At 44.0% G+C, this 22,518-nt stretch overlaps 1 protein-coding gene across 1 annotated transcript in view; it reads left to right on the top strand.

Annotated features, from left to right (window-relative positions):
- The window catches only part of Ptprt (protein tyrosine phosphatase receptor type T), a 702,580-nt gene that overhangs the window by 631,813 nt on the left and 48,249 nt on the right, over positions 1–22,518 (top strand). Inside the window, exon 16 of the mRNA XM_042694435.1 lies at positions 13,942–14,029. Within this exon, the coding sequence (XP_042550369.1) occupies positions 13,942–14,029 (88 nt within the window). The remainder of the gene's footprint in view (positions 1–13,941; positions 14,030–22,518) is intronic.

Below are 22,518 nucleotides of genomic sequence, written 5' to 3'. Positions count from 1 at the left end.
TCCTGAAGGGATGAATGTTTCTAATTTCTGGGGATGATGATGATGATGGTGGTGGTGGTGGTGGTGGTGGTGGTGGTGGTGGTGTGTGTGTATATATATACTGATGTACAAGGTTGAAGCTGTGTTTGTTGAACACGTGACAGAAGAGGGTGTGTTGTTCATACAGCCCCATTCAATAATAAAATGGAATGATCAGTCATTAGTCATAAGTTTCAAACAACATTTGGAAACAGAAAGAGGGACAAGTGGCCAAAAGCTAAGAAGCATCTGTTCTAATAATTTGCTACCTCAGTTTGAGAACTTAAATACAAATGTACTTCAATAATTCAGTCTGTTTCCATCCAGAGTGTTTCTTTAAGAGTATCTCACTGGTGAAATTGGTGAAAATCCTTATTTTACCTGATCGTACCTTCCAAATATTGTAGCTGGAAAAAATGAAGCAAGCAAATTCTATTAATTATTGAACTGAAATTCCTAGCTTCTAGTGAAGAGCATCTTCTGATTAACCATAGGTTAATCAGAAAAAAATCATGAATGAAAATGTGCTACAGTTTCCATGATGTTCCTGTCTGCTTTCTTAGAATATAGCTGGATTTTGCGTTGATTATAAAAGCTCCTGTTATGTCTAAATCACCATCCTGAGCATGAGTCACAGATCAACTGGAAAACTCAGAGTAGATGTAAGACTCTAGAGCACTAGTTCCCTCCCATACCAGCCTATGTGCTGTCTGTTTTCTGTCATGTCCCTGTCTGGTGCCATATTTTTCATATAAATGAGTGGGTTTGATAAGTTGACATAGAAGGGACCTCTCAGCTTTGGCAAGCTGTGTCTTCTGAAAATCAGTTCAAATTGCATAATCACTTACAAATTTACTCAGTAAATATTTACTGAGTGTTTACTATTGCCAAGGACATTCTAGTATATGGGCTCCAACAGTGCACAAAACAAAACTTCATGTCCTCATAATGCTTCTATTCCAGTAGGGGAAACAGAAAAATAAACTTATACTTAAAAATAAGTAGACCAGATAATGTATTGCCTATTCGATGATGAAAAAATAGTGGGATTTCGGTGTGTACTCCAAATTCGGCAGCATAAAACAATTGGTATGTTGTAGTCATCCATTGTATGGGGTAGGAATTTGGACAGGACGTAAAAGATACAGTCCATCTCCTCTTGTGCTGTTGAGAGTCTTGATGGATTCACCTCCAAGACCGAAGGCTGGAATCTTCTGAAAGTGTTTTCACTTCCATGTCTAAGGATTAATGCAGGTCGCAATGTATTTCCCATTGGAATAACAACACATTTATGGCTTCTCCTGAAGCTTGGACCTCTTCCTAGTGTGATAACCTTATAACAGTTGGACTTCCCATCTCGTGGCTCACAGCTCCAAAGAAGAGCCTCTCAGCTAACGAGATGGGAGGTGCATGACTTTCATTACATAGACTCCACCATCACACTCCATTATTTGTACCGCATTATAGTGAGTGTAAACAAGTACAAACTTCCCTCATTCTAGGGGCAGGGAATTTAACTCACTCTCTTGATGAAGAAAGGAGTCACTTGCCAAATTCTAGAAGAGGACACAGAAGATATTGGAAAACATAGTCTTTGGATAATATAGACCACTGCAAGAATTAACAGAAAAAGAAATAGTAGGACAAGAGAAGAAGATGGTAGATTCCAGGAACATGAGGTAGAGGAGGTTATACAATATTAAATAGAGTTGAAGCGTAGTCATGAATGATCAAGATATTTGAAGATAGATATGGTGAAAGATATTTGTGGAAAGGGAGTTCCAAGATCAAGGGAGTAATATGCTTGGTTAGTAAAAGTAGGAGCAAAGAGAGCTGATAAGGACAGAGTGATCATGAAGTAAAAAGAAACAGATTTGATAGAAAAAAAATAGAGACCCAATGCTGAGTGCATTCAAAGCCATTGTAAGGACTTCAACTTTATGCTGAAAGAAATGGAAAATCACTGCAAAGTTTTGACAGGAGAGATGCTAGTGATCTGACTTTGTATGGGGTCATTCTAGCTTCTATGAGTGAATAGGATGCAGGGAGACAAAGGTAGATGGGGTCCCTGCAGTGACTCAGGTGGAGACAGTAGAAACTGGGGCCAGGCATAGAAGAAGGGTTGACAAGAAACGGTGAGTTCTGGGTCCACCTGTATCCCTATTTAAATGATTTGTTTTTCCCCTTCCCCTCCACAAATTATACTGACATCAAATACAGTGAAAGCAGGGGTTATGCTGTGGGGGAGGGACATGTAATTGTAACCCCTCTGTACAGTATTTTCACAATAGAAAATAGTTAAATAAATAAAAAAGAAAGGTAGAAAAAAAAAGAAACAGTGAGTTCTGGATACATTTTAAAGTTAGAGCTAACAAAAGTTCCTAACATGTGGCATAATAAAAGAGAAATCCAGGATGACTCCTATTACCTGAGCCACTAAAAGGATTTGAAGTTGCAACCAGCAAAGAGAAAATTCCAGGTAGAACAGAGCTCAGTGGAGTTCACAGTACCAATTACGTCTTCACTGAGATGGCAAGAGTTTTCTGTAGGATTAGAAATTGGGAGAGAAGTATGAGCTGAAGAGAAAACTTTTGGAGTTATTGGCATATCAATAATACTAAAACCACAGATTGGATATAAGCAATGATAAGGACCAAGAGCTAAAGACACTCAGAATTCCCATATTAATAAGATATTGAAGTATTTCCCATGAGACCTGTGTTGTTCTAGGCTCTGGGAACAGAGGCTAGTTGTGGGAGAACTAGGTTTCTGGGGGAATCCAGAGCCTCTTATTGAAGAGATGCCTATACTCTGATTAGTTCAATTTCTTAGTAAAATGCCATAAGAGAGGTATATCAGAATTATAGCAACCCAACGGTGCAGGGTGTATGAAATTAAGCCTAAGGGTCGATATGTAGTATCTTCCTAAAAGGCACCAGCCTAAATTTCAGTTTGAGAAATAAGAACCAAAATGAAAGGGGAAGTTGTGCCAAGCAGAGGAATCACAACAAGCCATGGCATCGGGATATGTGCAATGGGTTGAGTTTGGGGATCCACAAGTAGTTTGATGCGTAAAATATGAGAGGGGGCGTGGTGGGGCATGGGGCTGGAATTGTTCATAGGGGTATCATGGGGGTGGAAGAGGAGAATATTTGAAAAGGACCATGAGGACCATGGAAGGAAATAGGACTTTAAAAAAAAAAAAAAGTAATCTTGTGCTTTAAATCTGGTGGAGATCAGAGCAGAGACACCAGGGGCAGATAGGCAGCCCAGATTATAACTCAGAGAGAAAGAGAAAATAAAAGATAGAACTGCCCAAAGCAGGAAACTGGGCCCAGAGCCCAGAGAAACCCACACACACTCTGAATGTAGAATCATCAAATCAGCTTCTTCTCTTTGGCATGAAAGTTTGAGTCTCTTAGTTCAACTGTTTGAAGTAATACACGAATTGTTCTGAACGGAGAGTCAAAAGGCTTGCATTCAAGTTCTGTCAACTTGCTTTCACTATGAAGTTGACCTAAGGCAGGTCACTCTCCTATCTTTGGGCCTCGTTTCTATATTTATGTAGAGAGGGTGAAGGAGTTCATCAAAATGATCCAAAGAACCCTTTCTGTTACTGATATTCTGGGTGTCTAAATGGGAGCTGATTGGCTAGGCCAACAGAGCCTCTTTTCCACAGACAGACTCATGGGACCCCACTCCTTGGGGCATCCACACCCATGTTTATGTCTCAAATTCTAGCAACCATAATTGGCCAGTGTCTGAGGGATTCTCAGACCTCAAGACCTAAAGAAAAATTAACTTCACCTGCTATTCCTCTTTAAGCTTCCATCAGAGGTGTCTTCCATCTCAAAATTTCCCGGGGAAGTTTTCTAAAACACTGGACTATCTTTCAGACTATTAAAAAAAAACCCACTAAGGATGGAACCTGGTATCGATATTCTCTAACCTCTCTTGTTGATCATATACTTTTAAAATTGAGAGCCACTGGTCCAAGGAAACAGAGGGACTTCTCAATGAGTTCTATGCCTGCCCACAGACCTGTCACCTCACCTGCTGGTTCTACTTGCTGTCTCTCACATCTGCTCAGGATGGTGGAGCACACCCATTCAATCAGATGTAACCCCCTGTACAGTTAATTGGTGCCAATTAAAAATGTATTAAGCACCAGTCAAAAGTTTAATAAATAATGAGGTTTGGGAAATCCTAATTTTTATACATTAAATCTTATATCTTAGACAAAACATATAAAGGGCAGGGCTGTGATTTTGAACTATACAGTCTCCCTCCATACCACCCTATTTCCCAAAGCCCAAATGATTCCATCTTCCCCAGTTACCAACAAAATGCATACAGAAACCAATGAAAGAGTAGGAGTGTCTGTGTGCCGCCATGTACCCCAGCCACCGTGATCAGAGGAGCAGCCGGTTCAGGGAAGATGAAGAGCACGAAGAGGTGACTTGGTGATGGAGAGGAAGAAAGTAGGCACGTTAATCCAGTCCTCCGTCCACACAGTCTGTCACCATAATGAATGGAGTGAGCCCCGTAGGGCGACCAGAAGGTGTCTGCTTATTACAGCTCCATTAAGACTATTTAAGGCAACATGGAACAGCTGTGGAGAATGTGCTGCAGCCTAATGAAGAGCAAACATTTGTTCCTTTTCCAGCTCTGGGTGGATGCACCATGTGCGTGGCTGTTGAGGGGAGAGCCCGCTGCTGCCATCTTGCTTCGTCATCTGTGGGTGATGGCGGGCAGGCAGCCCCCAAATGGGGCATCGCCATAGAGATGGAAACTTGAAGGCGTTGCCTGTGCTTTCCCTTCTCTGCCCTGAGCTACCTAAGCAGAGGCCAAGTGTACCTGTCTTTCCTACCCATGTCATTCCTCCTCAGATGCCAGCAGTCACAGAATATCTACTTCAGGGATTCCCCAACGGGAATCTGGTCCAGATTTTGCAGATGGTAGAGATCTCAGACAGAAGCATGAGAAAATGGAGGCAGATGACCAAATCGTGAATGGAGAAATCGTGATTTTTCCCATTCATAGTTCTTCAATTCTGGGAACGCATAAGAACCAAAATGGGAGAGCTGGGCTCTGCCTCCTCGTTTCACTCCAGCTGCTCTGGGTTAAAATAAGAAAATAAGCAAATGGACAAAAGGCATCAGTAACTCATGGGATTTCAGATTGAGGAAAGAGCTCAGGGAGGAGACATCATGAACTTAAATCTTTCCTCTTAGCCTGTTTTAAGAGTTCTGCTTATAATATCATTAGTAATGCAGCCAACAGCATTTTTCTTGGGTTCAAAATGAGTAAGTGGTTCCAGGTGGCCCCTGTAGAAAAAATCCTTAACCCAGAGATAAGATATGGTTTCTGTAGGATCTCACTGTGTTACACAGGTTAGCCTCAGTCTCCTGATCCTCCTGCCTCAGTCTCCCAGGTTCTAGGATTTTGGGCATGTGTCACCATGCCTGGCCTTCACTGATTCCCTCCAGAGAGATACACACTTGGCTATTCTGCCTTGCTCCTAGCTCCTGTCATAAACAAATACCATCTTGCTGTAATCTTATTTTCTCCTTAGCTTCACCAGCAGAACTCATAAATTACCACCTATTTAGTGGCACGGTACACAATAATATTTGCCCTCTTGATGCCATCTTTGTCAGCCTCATCAGTCATCCTCTCTTGCCTTCCCTGGCGACATTTATAAACCTCAAGGCATCTGCCTTTCATCACAGAACATGGCATCCACTGAAAGAAAACCTGGCCTTGGCCAAGGCTACCACTAACTCAGACATCACCTTGGAGTGAAATAGCTATAGGTCCATCTTTCTCAAGATACTGAAAACATATTCTTAACGTATATAGAAGTCTATGGTGTCTTTCATTTGCATGGTACTTCCTTAGATGTGGTGTGGTTGTATTGTCCACAACCAAGAAACTGTCCATAGTGACCCTTACCATCTATCAGGCTGGCCAAGGACTTCACTACATGTGGGTTTAAAATAAACCATGAATCCAGTGAACCCAGACCCTAGACTTCCAACAAGTCATGAAGCACTTCCATAATCCTGAATTTCTAAATCTTACTTGCAAATCGTTCAACTTGTCCTGGCTTCCCAGAATAATCTAGGTTTTAAAACTAAAAGACCAGGCAGGAACTCCTCCTTGGTCCAAGAAGCCAAGATGGATGTCGCTGAGTTTCCTTCCATCTTTGTTCTTGTGATAATCAATTGGATGTTTCTGGTTAAGTGGAGGTGTAAAGGGTTCTGGGAGTTGATCGTGAGGACCCAATATCAGGTCTCTGGGAAGAATTAGGATGGAGGAATCTGAACCTCTTGCTCCATGCAAGTCAGGGGAATTGTGTCTGAGTGTCTTAGGCATTATCTCAAGTTATCATTGGTTGCCACAAAACTCTTCATTGTATTTTTAAAAATTTTTTTAATGTGTTGATGCTTTTTTATTTGGGAGGAAGTATTACCTGCTATGGCTTTTCATCAGTGCACAGAATCAAGTGAACACCAACACAATCGGCATAGTCAAGGAAAAAAAATCAAGAACACCCTCCATGCTTCTCCTGTCTATATAAGTCCCTCCTCTTCCCTCACCTAAAGTGTGTGGCATTGTCTTGGTTTTCAGAAAAATGCATCAACACTTAGAGTAGCAAAATGATTTGAAGCAAAAAAAACAAAAACAAAAAACATTCAGGTACTGCAGTCTGCCTCTCTTTGCAAAGCTTGGCTTTTCCTGGATTCACATGCCTCGTTTGTGCACAAGAAAACCCAAAAAACTGAATGACAGACCCAGGTAAAATGGTACTTCCTTTCCCAAAGACTCTGAAATTATCCTTGCGTAGAACACAGTGGTGGACAAGACTAAGGGGGAAATCCTGGTGGGCTGGGCTGATCATGGAGGAGGCAGACCCTTGACTGTGCCCTGAAGCATCAGTCAAGAACTGCCAGATCAGCAATCCCTGGGCCCAGTTTTGCTGTACCCCGGGGCATATCACATCCAATTATCTCCATAGCATACGGTTAAGCCAAGGGGAGTGAAGGGAGGAATCATCCCTGACAGGCCTGCTAGGATAGCGGGTGATCGGATAAGTGATTTGGACGGGCACACCCTCAGCCTTGCACGGGAGGTGAGCTGTTCGTGGAAGATTTGTGTCCTGCCATCTCACTATTGGGGACATTCCTGCGAGAAAAGGAAGTCCAAGGAAAAAGAGCCCGAAGAGGGATGAAATCTTCAGAAAGGACTGTCAGCTTCAGTAGGACCAATCCAATAGGGAGAAGAAGGAACCAGCTAGGGAGCATCAATAATCATGTTTAGCTTGAGCAGAGAATTAAAATACTAAATGGGGAAATTGAGGTAGCTCGCTTAGGCCTATACACTGAGTCAACACAGAAAGACTCAGAGCCTTTGACCTGTGGTCACTTGATCTGAGACTTGAGGGTTTCAGCTCTGTGTCAGGGAGGGTAGGCTGTAATCTCAGGGGCAAAGTCTGGGACCAGTGCCACGTGATCATTTCATCCTGAAGTCTATGAAGTTTATCAACAAGGACAAAGTTCCACTGTGCTCAGCCATTTATCCCAGCATAGCACAGCACTGGCTTCCCTTCCTCTTGCAACAGAGCAATCCTAATAGTTTGGGCTAAAATGCATCGTCTTGACCATGGCCGGCAGGACTTTGCTTGAATGTCCTTAGTCTTCTTGTCTCTCTGCTCCAGAGAGCCTCCCTTCAAGTTCTAGAACATTCTACCTACTAGTTTCTATACTTGCTCTTCCTTCCACCTGGAACATTCCTTCCCAGCTCTTACCGCTGGCATTTGTTCCATATTTTGTTCTCAGCTCAATGATGTCAATCCAAGACCTGGGGTGAAGAGAGTTGGTTTTATCGCTTGTTGCGGGGAAGAAAATACAGATCTGGCAATAAGTGCGCGTCTCGGGGAAGGGGTGTGAGACGGGAGGTACCGAGTGATGGGAAGGAAGGTTTAAGGAACGCATGCTTTGTTCTGGCTGGCATGACACACATCTGAGTGACAACTATGGAGAAGCTAGAAATGTGATTGACAGAGAAGCAGTGGGCACTCAGACCAGCCAGGATGGGAGCTGATTGGCCATTTTGTCAGCATGGATAATGCTCCTGTTTTTTCCTGTGTTGAGAGATGACTGTGAAATGGCTTTGCCTTCATCCCTTGCCTTCATGACTTCAGGACAGCCTTTACTTGGGATGGTGTTCTGTGAAATCCTTTGTGCTCATCAAGAGATCGCTAGGGCTCAGCACTGAGTATCATACCACCTCCCCAGATTCAGGAGCTGCTCTTCCCAGACTTTACCTTTTGGGTATCCCAAACATCCTACTGAGTAGTTCCCCTGTCCCTTGTCACTGCCTACCCCGGGACCCTGTTCACTGCCTTCAAAGTACAAGCAATCATTATCTGTTTGCATATTGCCCTACTTGCTCCATAGTGAGAACTGTTCATGAAATAAGGTCTATTGATATTGTCTCTAGGGCCAGGCACAGGGTCTGTGCCTGGATGGCCACTGTAGGAGGGAAGAAGGAAGGGAAAGAGGAGGGAGGGAGGGACAGAGAAGGAAGGGAGGGAATCCTCTTCAGCATGTTCTTGGGCAAGTCGTTTCCTGTCTCTTGCTGACCTGTAACGTAGGCTAACATTTTTTTCTGAAAAAGGCCCTTTCAAACCTGACTTCTGAGCGTTTTAGGAATACTAGGCTCGACTCTCTAGGGACAACAAGATTCTCAAATATATCTTTTGGAGTTTAATAGGGGAAAAAAGTGACCACCTTGGAAACACAACAGCAGGGAAGAGTTGGGAATGTAAAAATAGTCCTCTAAGGAGAAAAGGAGGAAAGGAAAAGCGGAGATTGATACTGGAGGGGGGTATAATGAGGTGGCAATTTTGGTTTCAAAAGAATGTGATTAGCTCCTAATGACTGCCACCATTCCCTGGTCAATCTACTGTAACTAGCCACTAATGTAAAAATAATGCCCCTGGCTTGCTCACTTTGAAGATGGAGATGAGTCTCCCTTTCATACTCTTACCCCCACAGAATTGTTTCCTTGAAGAGATTATCCCCTATTAGACTGCAGCTCCCTGGAAAAGGGAAATAGATGTGTGATCAAAGCTGCCAATTAGGGGGTCATTACCATCTCCTTCTGTTATTAGGCATTGCTTCCTCTGTGTTTGTCTCCATCCCCACAGCCCCACCCCCACCCCATCCCTTCCTGCTCCTTTAGCTCCATGGTGGGTGGAGGGGGAAGAGGCTCCTGGGGCTGTGTCCTAAGCCTATGTTCACTCCCATTGGGAAGTGTCTTCACTCATCACTGGCTTTGCATTGGATGAAAGATTGTCCAGGTAGAGCAGCATATCTGCCTGTGTCCCAAAGGGCATGGGCCTTGTTATTGAGAATCATTTCAGGACTCTGAGAATGGCAGGAGGGACCTTCCTTGCACCTAGCACTGCCATAGGACAAAGGTCCATGCTTATTTTGTGAGCTCCACCTCACCCCCTGAAGGAGGGCCAAGGTAAAGCAGAAGGGGTAAACTAAAGAGAATATGCTCAAAAGAGAGACAGGAGGCCACTGCCTGTCTGTGAGAGTCTATCCGTGAGGGCAGACAGTTGTTTGGAAGGCCAAGGTGGATAAGAATACAACCAGATGGTTTTCAACATTTACTAGCACCTCTAAAATTCTAGGAACTTTGCCTTCTGGAGGCACAGAGCCACCAGATGCTTGAATTCTTTCATTCACTCATTCATACATCCATTTACTCATTCCAGATGGGTCATTCAAGTACAGATGCAGCAGAGGTAGCATTGGTGGTATATCAGGTGCTAATTTTCTCTGGAGGCGCCCATGGCCCACTTGGGAGGTAGAGGTGTAGGTGATTAGATGTACAAATGTGCTTCTCCTAAGAGACTGACTGACTCTAATTGGGAATGCAATAAGGAAGGGTGAATGAAGGTTTCACCATGGGAGAAGATGCTTGGACTGGGTTTTGAAGGTTCCTTAGAGTTTTCCAGGAAGACTTAGCTGGATGAAAATTTCCAAGTGGAGAAACAGACATCTTGCAGCTAATATGTAGAAATAAGGGCAAGAAGCTTGGCTGGCAAGGCATTTGGGGTGAAGTCATAAAGGCCATGTTATTTACAGGTTTGGGACTTAATCTGAAGAAGAATGAAGGGAGTAACTGGGTCCTGTTCACATTTTAGAAAGATCTCTCTGATTACAGTGGAGGATGGATTGGAGGGACCAAAGCCAAAGCAAGAGAAACGAAAGAGGAGACTCATGGGAAAGTATTAATCCAGGTAAATTCACTACTCGAAAGAGCCCTGGCTGCAAATTAGAATCTCCTGGGGAGTTTAAACACTCCGGGTACCCGTATCCCACCCCTGGTCTGGGGCAAAGCTTTGGCTTTAGTAGTTCTTAAAAATCTCCCCCAAACAATTCTAGCATGCAGTTATAAAGAGACTTCAGCTGTACCCAAACTACAGCACATAACTAATACTTATCATAGTTATTTCTGAAGAAATTAGTATGAAAACAATTAGACTCTCCTGTCCAGCCATTGTACAGATAGTTGGTTGGGTTTTTGTTGTTGTTGTTGTTTGTCTTTTAATCACAGAGGCTTTCGCCTAGAAAAATCTACCTTGAAAAGATCAAGTCAAGCAGCAAATAATCCAAAGCAGTCGGGCAACAGACTTAGCATCCTGCAGGAGAATGCTCTACCTCCTGACTGGGTGTGAGAGGGTATGGCTAAGGCTGGAATCTAATAGTTACAAGGGGGAACCAGAACTACGCACAGCCTGGAGAAAGCCTAAGCCAATGGCAAGATGGTTTCAGAGCAGTAGAGTCTTGTCACAAAGAACAAGAAAAGAAGGAAGAGAAAGAGCAGGAGGAAAAGCAGAGCTTCAGCCCTACATTGGCAGATGACATTTGTCCTAACTCCGTTTTCATTCCTGGACATAGGGCAGAGATTGGTGCAGAGTCTAACCTCTTGTCTTCTCCTTCAACCATTCCAAATTCTTACCTAAGGGTGTGGAGCACACAAAATTATGATCCACGGATAACTGGCAAGCCATCTCACTATCCTAGTCCTGGGGGAAGGCTAAGTTAGAGAACATGGCTTAGCTGAGGAAGCCCAGACAGAGGGACCTGCCACCTGTGCCCTCCGGAGACTCTGGAACAGCTAGGCAGAATAAAAAAGGGCACATTTCTACATATCCAAGTACTGCAGCATGGAGCAGAATCATGGCCCACAAGTTACAGACACCTGATTTTGTAAATAAGGATTTAGTGGAATGCTATTAAACCCATGTCTTCCTTTTTTTTCTGTCTGTGGCTGCTTTTCACTCTGTAGCCCTAGCACTGAGTATGTATATTGGCAACGGATGCTTACAGTCTGGCTTGTGATAGGAAATGCTTGCCAACAACCTCGCTTTAGGGGGGAAAAAACAATCGAAATGTGAGACTACAAGCAAGATAGGTGACGTCATATATGAACTTCATCTACACAAAGGCCCTGAGGTCCGTGAAGCATGGCTGCTGAGCTGCTGAACCCTTAGTTGGGAAGGATGCACTGAGGAATGGGCAAAGCCAGGCTGGCTGTGAGGATGGGTGGAGGGCCCTTCCTTGCCCTGTTGACAGCTGTCTAGACAGACACTGTTCCCAGGCCAGCCTCAGAAGAAACACAAGAGCCATAGGCAAAACAGTTCACCTTGTTCCACTGGAGGCAGAGCAGGACTGTGATTGAAATGTGACCTGACTCTCAAGTTACTGTAGGCTTGCTAAAGCTCTGCCCACCCATCTCAATGTGCATCTTTCCTTTCTATGAAATGACGGGTTCTACATCACTCAATTCAATACTCCTGCAAACCAACCCAAGTAGTTGTTTGCCAGTTTGTCTCTTCTGTGATTTTTGTCTTCTTAAACTGATTGGTGATTCCTATTAGTTCCTTTCTCCTAAGCTCTGGACCTCAATACCCAACTTCCTCCTCAACTTCTCAGCTTGAACATCTACCAGATATCTCAAACATGGCTGCCATTATTGTTGTGAATTTGAACATTTAAAAAACAAAAAACAAAAACAACTCATAAATCTGGCACCAGTGACTTATGCCTATTATCCTAACACCTCAAGAGGCTGAGAGCTGAGGGTCCCAGTTTGAAGCTAGCCTGGGCAGGAAAGTGTGTGAGACTCTTATTTTCAATGAAGCACCAAGATGTTGGAAGTGGAGCTTTGGTTAAAGTGGTAGAGTGCTAGCTAGCCAGCCATGAGCAAGAAAGCTCAGGGAAAATGCCCAAGCCCTGAGTTCAAGCCCCAGGACTGGCCCTGCCCCCTCCAAAAAGTAAAAAAAGCAACCCTTACGGTTCTCAGAACTGAGCAGTGTTCTACACACTTTAGGTACTTAAAACATAACGCTTAACTTGTACTTTCTCAATCCTGTTTCTCCCCACCCCCAGCCTTCTTTATCTCAATAAATGACACCTCACTCCAGTCAGTTCTTCAAAAGGATAATCTAAGGGTCACCCTCAGTCCTTCTTTCCCACATAGGAGAGATGCGGGTACCCAATGTTTATCTACCCTCTATCCACTACTCCTGCATGCCGTGTCCACTGATGGTTCCCTCTTTTCAGCACCTGTTCACCTGAGGGCTCTACAGAGCATGAGCAGAGAGCCAGGCATCCCCAAGAGCTGTCCTGAGTCAGTGACAGATGGGAATTGATGGGTACACAGCCATCAATACATACCACCTTCAGCCCCACCTAGAGGGACAGTTCTGAGGTGTGAGCTGTGCTCGTGGGATAAAGCCCCAGTGGTGACCTACTCATTGATGGCTCTCTGAGGGCAACCTCAACTGTCTTAGTTCCCCCATTCTCCTTGGGATTACCTCCCAGGTAAACTACTTGTCCTCAGACTCCTACCTCCGAGTCTGCTTCTGAGGCAGCCCTATTCAAAAAGGAAAGGAAAATAAGCTCCTAACGGATCTCCCTGCTTCTTCCTGTGCCTTCCTCTAGAACCTGTATCCCATGCATGAGCCAGACAGTACTCTGTGCAACATATGAGACAACTTCCCTGCGCACAACCCTCTTGTGGTTTTCCATGAGGCTGAGAATAATGCTCACTCTGAGCCAGCATCTGCAGTGCCTTGTGTGATTGGGAGTCAGTCTCATCCCCACAGGCTTCCATCTCTAGTTCCCGCTGCCACCTCCCTCGCATCCTCGAGTGACTGTGATCTTCTGGTTGCTATCTGACCTTTGCCCCTCTTGTTACTTCTGCCTGGAAGCACTTTCTGTATTACTTAGTGTGACCAGCTACTTCATCTCATTAAGAAATGAACATAATGTTACCTGCTTAGAGAGACCTTCCCAGATGGTGGAATCTGAGAGAATTCTGGCTCCTCATCACTAGCTCTTTATCTGGCTTTATTTTCTTTCTAGCACCTTTGATTACGTAAAGTTATGTGCTTGCTAGTTGACTGGATGTTCAAAGGAACTTGTCTGTTTCTCTGTATTCATTGTACCTAGTCGAGTGTCCAGGGTGTATTAAGAGATCAGTAAACATCTGTTGAGTATATGAATGAATGGATAAATGAAGGTAGGAATGTTCATTCCTACGAATGAACAAATAGATGTATAAATGAATGGATGGATGAATCAATGAACAAATAACTTCCCTACTGGACAAGATTGTGAGATAATGATACCCAGTACCCAGTATCAATGTTTGAGTCAATAAATTAACAAGTCCATGAAAATGCCAACTCCATTTTCCTCAGAACCGAACCCAGGACAAGTAGCACATTATACTTAGTGTCCCATCAGTGGGCTCTGATTCGCTCTCTTGGTTCATCTACACCTGGGTGAAATCTTCATCTCAGGCTACTCTAATCATTCTGCCCTTGTTTTTCAGGCCTTACCAGAAGGACAGACAGCTTCATGGGACACAGCTAAGGAAGACGAAAACCGCAATAAGAATCGATACGGGAACATCATATCCTGTAGGTATCGTTCTGGAAGGGCTTAAGTACCAGATTTTGGGAACAAGGGGCAAAAGAAGCTCTCTGTACCTGAAATCGGTTATCAAATAATTCTTGAGGTTTCCATCTTTGGATCAGCAGACTTCTGCAGTAGTCCCCGCAAGGAACGGTGAGGAAGTAATCATATTCACGTATTCATGATACCTGGTACTCGGTTCTGGAAGAAGGGAAGAGAGAAGCTGACACAGGCAGATAACATACAGTTTTTATCACTGCCACATATTGGTAGGTAAGCCTTCAAAGCATCATCCACACAGACAGAACAAAGTTGCTTCAGACAAAGTGCTAAGCAGTGTTCCAGATGAGAACAAGGGCCCACAGTGCTTTTGTGATCGAGGGGAGCCAATCTGGAACTGTGGACATCTCTCATCAAATGTGTGGGGAGCATTGCTGGTCTCAGCTCTCAGAGTAAGCCAATACAGTCAAAGGTTGGGGGGCGGGGTGAAGATCTTCAATGACAAATTATTTCTAGCACAGCTCGGATTTTTGTTTTGTTTGGTTTTATCTGTCTAGACATTGCCTGAGTTTAAAAAGAAAAAAGAAAAGGAAAAGAAAAACTTGGAGGAAAAAAGAATAAGATACGGGCAGATTGTAAAGGAAGAAAGGCAGAAGTTTTGCTTAGCTGTTTCCTGTGCTGATTTAGGAATGGGCTGTGAATGGTGGCACTAATCAGAAAACATTTATAATTTGTCTCTTGGAAGACCGTCATGCAGACAGCGAGATTTCTTGCAAGTGAAATGTCGGAGAGATTCAAAGAGTCAGCAGACATGTATTGAGGCTTAGGATGCACGGGCTTCCTCTGAATGCTTCCTGTGCTGGGCTCTAAGGAGATGCAGTCTTGCTCCCAGACAGGTGGATTCTGGCTCTAACTGGTCCCCATCATCCTCTCCTCTTATGCAATAACTACTATGCCCTCACTATCTGGTTACCTGCCCATTCTCATTGGAGCACAAGTGCACATGCTGACCATTATAGGTGGTATGGCCTTAAGCAATTGCTATAATCCTCAGGCTCCATAAAATAGGATTCACAATGTCTTCCTTTTAGAGATGAGAAAAGGAAAGACTAGTGTCTGCCTCCTTAGAGCCAAGGATATCCAGAATGAATGGGCCACGATCCCAGGTCAAAGCATGAGGGGGTGATATATAGATCTATGGGAAGTCTCCCAGGACTACCATCATTCATCCTTGCCTAGGCCATCAGCTGCTCTCCCCTAGACCCTGCTCAGCCTGCTTCCAGTGGGTCCCCAATTTCTCTCTTATCCTTATCAACAGCCAGCAAGACTCTTAAGAATCTGACTCAGATTATGTCATTTTCCTACTGAAAACATCTCACATAGTTCTCTTTTTATCCCCAGTCCGTCATGGGGCTTATACTGAGGGGCTGAACACTGTCGCTTTTTCACTCAAAGCTAGTGGTACTCTACCACTTTTAGCCACAGCTCCACTCTGGTTTTCTGGTGTTTAATTGGAGATAAGAGTCTCACAGCCTTTCCTGCCCAGGCTGGCCTTGAACCACAATCCTCACATCTTAGCCTCCTGAGTAGCTAGGATTACAGGTGTGAGCCACCAGCACCTGGCAAGTTTCTCTTACTTTGAAGTTCTCTTTATTGCAAGGCCTTTACTGGCTTTCCAGCTTCGTTAGTAGCACCTCACCATATCCTCCTCAGTTAAACCACAGACTATTGCTTAGTCCTTGAACTGTCCACATACTTCCACGCCTTAGGGTCTTTGCACATTCCCTCTGAAAATGTTCTTCTCTCTTCCCTTTGTCCTACTAAGAGCTATTTATTCTTCAGCTCTCAGATCAGTCATCAGGTTCACAGGAAGTCCTGACCCTTCAAGTTTGGGCAAGGCCTTATTATTCATTCTTAGAGCACACATATGTCTTTAATTGGCCCTTGTCATCATGTGACTTTTGAGACCCATTGACAACTATCTGGGGGCAGCCAGCCTGTCTTCATGGCTTTGCTGCTTGGTGACAGAACAGCCATCTTGCATTTCTGTTTCCCCAAAATTGGCATATGAATGGCTTCCAGCAAATAGGAACTTCATAGGGGGAAGAGAATACAGAGTGTAAAAAATGGGCCTCTCTCACTGCTGGGCTAATGAGAGAGAGAAACATTTGGCGAGGGCAGAAGGAAGACGGCTACCCGAAGCCAGCACTGGAAATGATGAGTTCCCGGAAGGGAGAGATGAATGGGAGACAGGACACAAGAACAAGAGGATGTTGAAGAAAAAATCATGAGGCAAATTAGAGATCCATCATTGGGTTACCCCACACACCTGTACCTACATCGCCTGCTGCACAGCAGCACCAACCGACAGGGCTGGGTGATGGGTAAGGTGCCCAAGGCACATCATTCAAGCTGGCTGTGCATTCTCAGCTGTGGGCTCTGAATGGAAGGTCCCTGTTCGTGAGCTTCTCCTTAAAGCCTGTGGCTCAGATAACTCACAGCTTCACTCTAAGCCTGCCCAAGCACAGAGCTGAAGAATGGACACTGCCAAGAGAAGCCCTTAACAGTTCAAGGCCTCACTGCTCCATGGAGGGGCATCTTGCATTTCTTTTTCCACAGCTCTTCAGGGGGTCTTAGGCCATAGTAGCAATGGGCTGGGAAACACCTTTCTTAGTGGCCTCCTCTTCCCTGATTTACTTCCACCTTCCCTGTGCAGAGTTCTTCTCCTGCTCCATGATTAACTCTGGCCATGGAATCCAGAGAGAATCTACGTTCCCTAATAATGCCTCCTCAGTAGGTTCAATTAAGCTTGAATCTCCTTTCTAATCTGAGGGTCAATGCAGCATAGGGAGACTGACCCAGGCTTGCACTCAGTACTAGAAGGAGACAGTGCCAATGTCACCAGAGAATTCAGAAAGCAGCACAAGCTATAAAAGGGAACCAAAGTGGGGAAGTGGATAAAAAGGAAGAAAAATTCCTAGACTCACAATGAGGAAGGTGAAAGAGAAACAGCCCAGAGGACTAGAAAGTGTTCCTGCCCTTGTATGTGTTCCTCTCAAAGGCACAGCCTGCTGAGCCTTGATAAATAGAAATATTCTTGGCACAAGAAGAAAACTGAGTGTGATTAGCATCTTAAGGAACCCAGAGCACCAAGAGAGGCCATAGTGGAGGACAAAGGCCCAGGCCAGGGACAGCAGAAAAGATTAAAAGGGATGAAAAGGAGGAAGGGCATTGCCTTCAAGGAAACAGTGAAATAGAAATCTTGGCAAAATAACCTTTTGCTTCCAAGATTGTTGTTCATATTTAGTAATGGAAACAGTGGGATTTGAAGGGAAATAGATGGAAAGGAAGTGAAGGGAAAGGAAGTGAACTAACCAAGGAAGTAAGAACAAAGAGCCTTTTGCTTCCAGGGAGCTCCAAGGCAGAGACTTGTCTGCAAGGGGAAACTTAGAGAATACCAAAACATTATCTATGTGTACCTTCTGGCACTTCCTGGCCTGGCAGGAAGTAGATGGCGCTAGAAGAGGAAGTGGTCTCGGGCTACAAATTTCCTTTTTGAGATCATTGGGTTCCCAGCAGGATCAAGAGAGATTTTCTAGTCCTGTAATCTGAAGAGAAATAACCAAGAGATGCTTTATGAAAGTGAGATCTAGGAGTAGAGATAAACACTAATGCTGACCAAGAAAGATTCTGATACTGGTGAGAGATCACTAGGATAGAGGGTTGACCTTTATGCTGACTAACTCTAATAAATAAAGCTAAAAGAAAGTGTACCTTAACCGGCTCTCCTCTGTCCACCATCTCCTCACCTTGGTTTTCTATTGATTGAGCCAACCAGAAACCAAAGGGCAGAGGAAGCTGTCTGCCCAGTTAATGGTTCTCAAATTTAGACCCTAGCAGGGACAATATCAAGATCACTTGGGAACTTGTTAAAAATGCTACTTGGGCTCTACCCTGGATCTCCTAAGTCAGAAGTTGTGGGGGCAGGGCAGAGTAATGTGTATTTTTGAAAGCCTCACAGGTCAGGCTGATAGATGTTCTAGCTTAAAAGTCTCCAATTGTGTCCCCAGAGACCAGCCTACTACATGACAGAACTGTGTGAGGAAGGTGGAGTGTAGATCTGTGGGCCCACAGGAAATCCTCCAATCTAGGAAAAGCCACTGGGCTCAGAAGCCTAGTGGACTTATAAACAGTAGAGCCTTTGACTCAAGGTCAGGCAGATCCAAGTTCTAATCTCAGTCTGTCGTTTACCTTGTCCACATCTTTGGGCCAAATCTCATCATTTCTCTGACCCTGCATTTTCACCTGTGAAGTGGTCATAGGTCATATTCCAGCACAAGAGACTGAATTAAGTTGACTGAATATGGAAGCTGATGAGTCAGAGACTTTCAAGTCTAGATGAGAGTCTAGCTTCTCTGAGTTCACAGGCAAAAAAAAAAAACAACAGATGGACCAAGGATGGAGAATACCCTACCTGAGATCACATTCTGGCTGCTGAGCCTTCTCTGTCTGCTTGTGGCACAGTCTAGAAGAGTCGTTGATTAAAGTACCCCTCAGTTTCCTCTCCCCTTGAGTAGCATAAACTGGTTGTCCATGTCCTGTGACTCCTCCCACTTCTCAGCAGGATTAAGCCTGAGTTGGCCATAGTGGCTGCCGATGGAGACCCATCCTTGTTAATTTCTTACCTTTCTCCTTCTCGTGTCCCAATCCCTCTCTAGTATTTCCTGGTACCTCCTCCCAAATTACTTTCTTTCACCTAATCCTTGTCCTGATGCTGATGAAATCTAAATTTAAAAACAAAAACAGAAAACCCTTTCACTGTTCCCTCAGGAAAGCCCTTCAGTGGGTCATTGCCTGACTGGCATGCTCAGGAATTCAAAGAGTTGCACTGTGGGGACCTCTACACTTCTAGTCTCTCTTGGTGCTTCTACTTTCTAGCCCTCCTCTCCTGAAGCTCCATCCTCCCAGGGTCTCACAGAAGGAGCCTCCAAAATTCAGCCAGCATGGATCCGGCAGGACTAGAAGGTGCATGGAATGATGGAATGTCAGGCTATCTCCATGTTGTCCCCAAACCCCCACCCCACCACTACCACCACCACCCCACCTGTAATGGGAATTCAATCAAGATAGAATGTCAGACCTTTAGCTTCAATGAGGTACCCAGGCAGTCTCAGGCAGAATTACCTGCCCCCTCCCTACCAACCCCTGCATGATGATAGCATTAACATTTCCAATACGTCTAGGAAATGGTTTTTTGGCTCCACAATTCATTGTAATGAGTCAAATCTCTTTGCTCTGAAAAATTACACCCTTTCTTTACCTTCTTCAGGGCCCACAAGACAGGGAGGAAACAACATCAAATATCCAAATGATATTCCTCTCCCCAGCCCTGGCTCCTGGAAGCAATTCTGTGTTGAAGTGGATGTGACTTGCAATGGCTGATTTATTGGGTTACAGATGATGATGAAGGAGAAGGCTGTGGTTTGTTTTGAGTGAGATCTATGCAGAGGAGGAAGCTGAACTCTCCCCTCTGGGGTGGGTATGGGACCACAGTGGGACAGCGGATTATCACTGGAGACTGAGAGGCAGTAAGAAGTAGTAGAAGAAAGGCCTGGCTTAGATAAGGATTCCACCACTCTATAAAGAAACTTTCAGCCTTATACCTTCTCCTGGCCTTGAGTTTCTCACCCATAAAGTGGGACAGGTATATATACATACATACATACATATATACATTTATAAACATGTATATATGTGTATACATGTATATATGTGTATGTATCCATGTGTGTACATATATATGTGTGTGTGTGTGTGTGTGTATATATATATATATATATATATCAGAATTACTATGAAAATCAAATAACATAGTGTCCACACAGCTTTCAGAATACCTGGAGCATCCTATACCCTGCCCACAGTGAATTCCTGCACCTGGGGGTCTCTAGTCTTATGGTCCAGTACAATCTCCTTCCTGATCTTTCCCAAGTAAGATTAAACTGGATGTCCACATCTGAACACTAACTAGAGACCTTGTTAAAACACACAAAGCCAGGTCCCACCCTGTATGGTTCAGGAAGTGTGGATTCAGGTGTGGTCAAAGAATCAACAGCTCTAAAAAGATCTCAGGTGTTACCTACACTCCTGCTCTAAAGAGCACAATTGGATAATCAGTGGTCTACAGTAAAGATAATCAAATGGAATTGACATATGTAGGTAGATTGTCCTTGCAACCTACCAAGTACTTTCATGTCTGATCTTTTTTAACCTTGCAGCCAGTCTGCAAAGCTAGAGAGAATTTTGACATTATAGTCAGGTTAAGTCCAAATTCCAGACTAGAGACCCCCAGGTGCAGGAATTCACTGTGGGCAGGGTATAGGATGTTCCAGGTATTCTGAAAGCTGTGTGGACACTATGTTATTTGATTTTCATAGTAATTCTGATATATATAAGTAATCCCGACACCGTTAGGGTGTGGCAGGCCTCGACACACCCATCCCCTTAGATCTTTTCTGCTAAAAACAAGAAGAACTGGCTGTGAGTCTTAGCACAGTATATATTCAGTTCACAGGTATGGTGAGGAGTCAGCTGTGAGGAGAAGAGGGGTCTGAGTTCAGGACCCAGGTACATTGTCATTCTTGGAAGGGCCCTGTGGTTGGAGTGGACATGGAGTATTTCAGCAAATTCTCGAAGGGGAGTAGACAGTGTGTGGAGAAAGGGGACATGGGAGAAGACATGGTCCCTGACCATCAGGCATTGAAGGGTATGGTGAGGTAGTGTTCTCTGCCAGCAGAGCATTGCAAGTAATACACAGCATCCAGACAGACTTTAGGCATAGTGTGAGCTGGTCGATGCTATGCTGGTAGCTTGAAATCAGTCATGTTGGGAGCATTTACACCACAGACATCGGCAGAAATTATACATCAAAACCTTTTTCCTCCCACAGAACTGTTTGTAAAACATTTATCAATATACAGTCGGTCCTTAACCAAAAGCAAGGAGGAGCATGTTTGTGGGAAACATGGGTGATGGACCCCTGGAGCTATGTTTAGAAGAGGTCTTTGGACCTCTGAGTCCTTGTAATTGCATCTTTGTCTCTCTTCCACCTGCAGCCACCATCCCCCTCCACAGCACAAGCCAATCCTTGCCTCCTTATACCTCCTCTGTGAAACTGGAGGAGCCAAGCACCTGCCTTTATCTCACCCCACCATCAAGGAGTTTGCTTCTCCTCCATATGACTCTTCTCAACTCCTCTCCTTGTCTTGAATATCAAATGGGGAGCACCAAATTAGCTGGGGTTTTTTTCAAGCTTGCAAAATGTAGATAGAGCATAATGAACAATCCAGGCTGCTTGTAAATTACCTCATATAAGCTGCTTCTACATCCTCTGCCACCACATCTTTCTCTCTCCACGTGCATGTGGGTAAACACAATTTTTTATCTTTCTAATTATATGAAGTTGGAAGAATAAAGGGACACAGAATGATATTAGCATTTCCCAGAAGGAATAAATAAACCATAAGGGCCCTACCATTGCTTGTAATATCTTTCTGGTATCTGGTGTACCTACAGTTGAATCCTGCCCTTTAATGAACACACATAATAGTGCTGCGCCTCTGCAGGTAGACGGGTCTATTTCTGAGTGTCTCTGCTATTGGCTTTCTGCCTGCCTCCTATCCAGCCCTAAACCACCAATTATTGAGCACCTGCTGTGTACTCGGCACTGTCCTAGCACTTTTCAGAGAGCAATTTACAGAAAAATAGAGCAGTAAGTACAGACTTCCCAACTATTTCATCCCTAACACATAATGAATATCTTGTATTAGTGCAGAACATTTGTTGCAATTGATGCACCAATATTGATCCATGATTATTAGCTAAAGTCCACAGTTTATATCAAGGTTCACTTTGTATGTTGTTTTTATACTGACAGATTCATCATGACAGATATTTCCCATTATAGTATTACATGAAGTACTTTCACTTCCCTAAAACTGCCTGTGTTCAACCTATTAAATCCTCCCTCTTCCTACAAGTCTCTAGCAAGCATTGAGTTGGTTGGTTTGTTGTTGTTTTTCTGTCTCTATAGTTTTCTCTTTACCTGAATATCATCTGTAGTCATGTGGAATTGTAGAGTCTAGAGTTTTTGTAGCTTAAGAGTCACTCACCAATCAGTATGTATTTGTTTCTCTATGACTTTTCAACGCTGATAACTCAATATTTGGTGTGTGCTGGTACTGGAACTTGAACTCAGGGCCTCGGTGCTTTCCTTCAGTTTATTCACACAAAGCTGGTACTCTACCACTTGAGACAGAACTCTACTTTTGGGTTTTGGGGGGTTAATTAGAGATAAGTCTCATATACTTTCCTGTCCAGGCTGGTTTTGAACTCTGATTATCAGATCTCTGCTTCCTGAGTAGTTAGAATTACAACTGTGAGCCACCAGAGTCCAGTTTGATTTGTTTTAATCGCTGGGTTATATCCCGTTGTA

Source organism: Dipodomys spectabilis, unplaced genomic scaffold, assembly GCF_019054845.1.
Source record: "Dipodomys spectabilis isolate Male_0828 unplaced genomic scaffold, ASM1905484v1 ptg000175l, whole genome shotgun sequence".
Classification (NCBI taxonomy): Eukaryota; Metazoa; Chordata; class Mammalia; order Rodentia; family Heteromyidae; genus Dipodomys; species Dipodomys spectabilis.
This window is presented reverse-complemented; position numbering and strand designations above follow the sequence as displayed.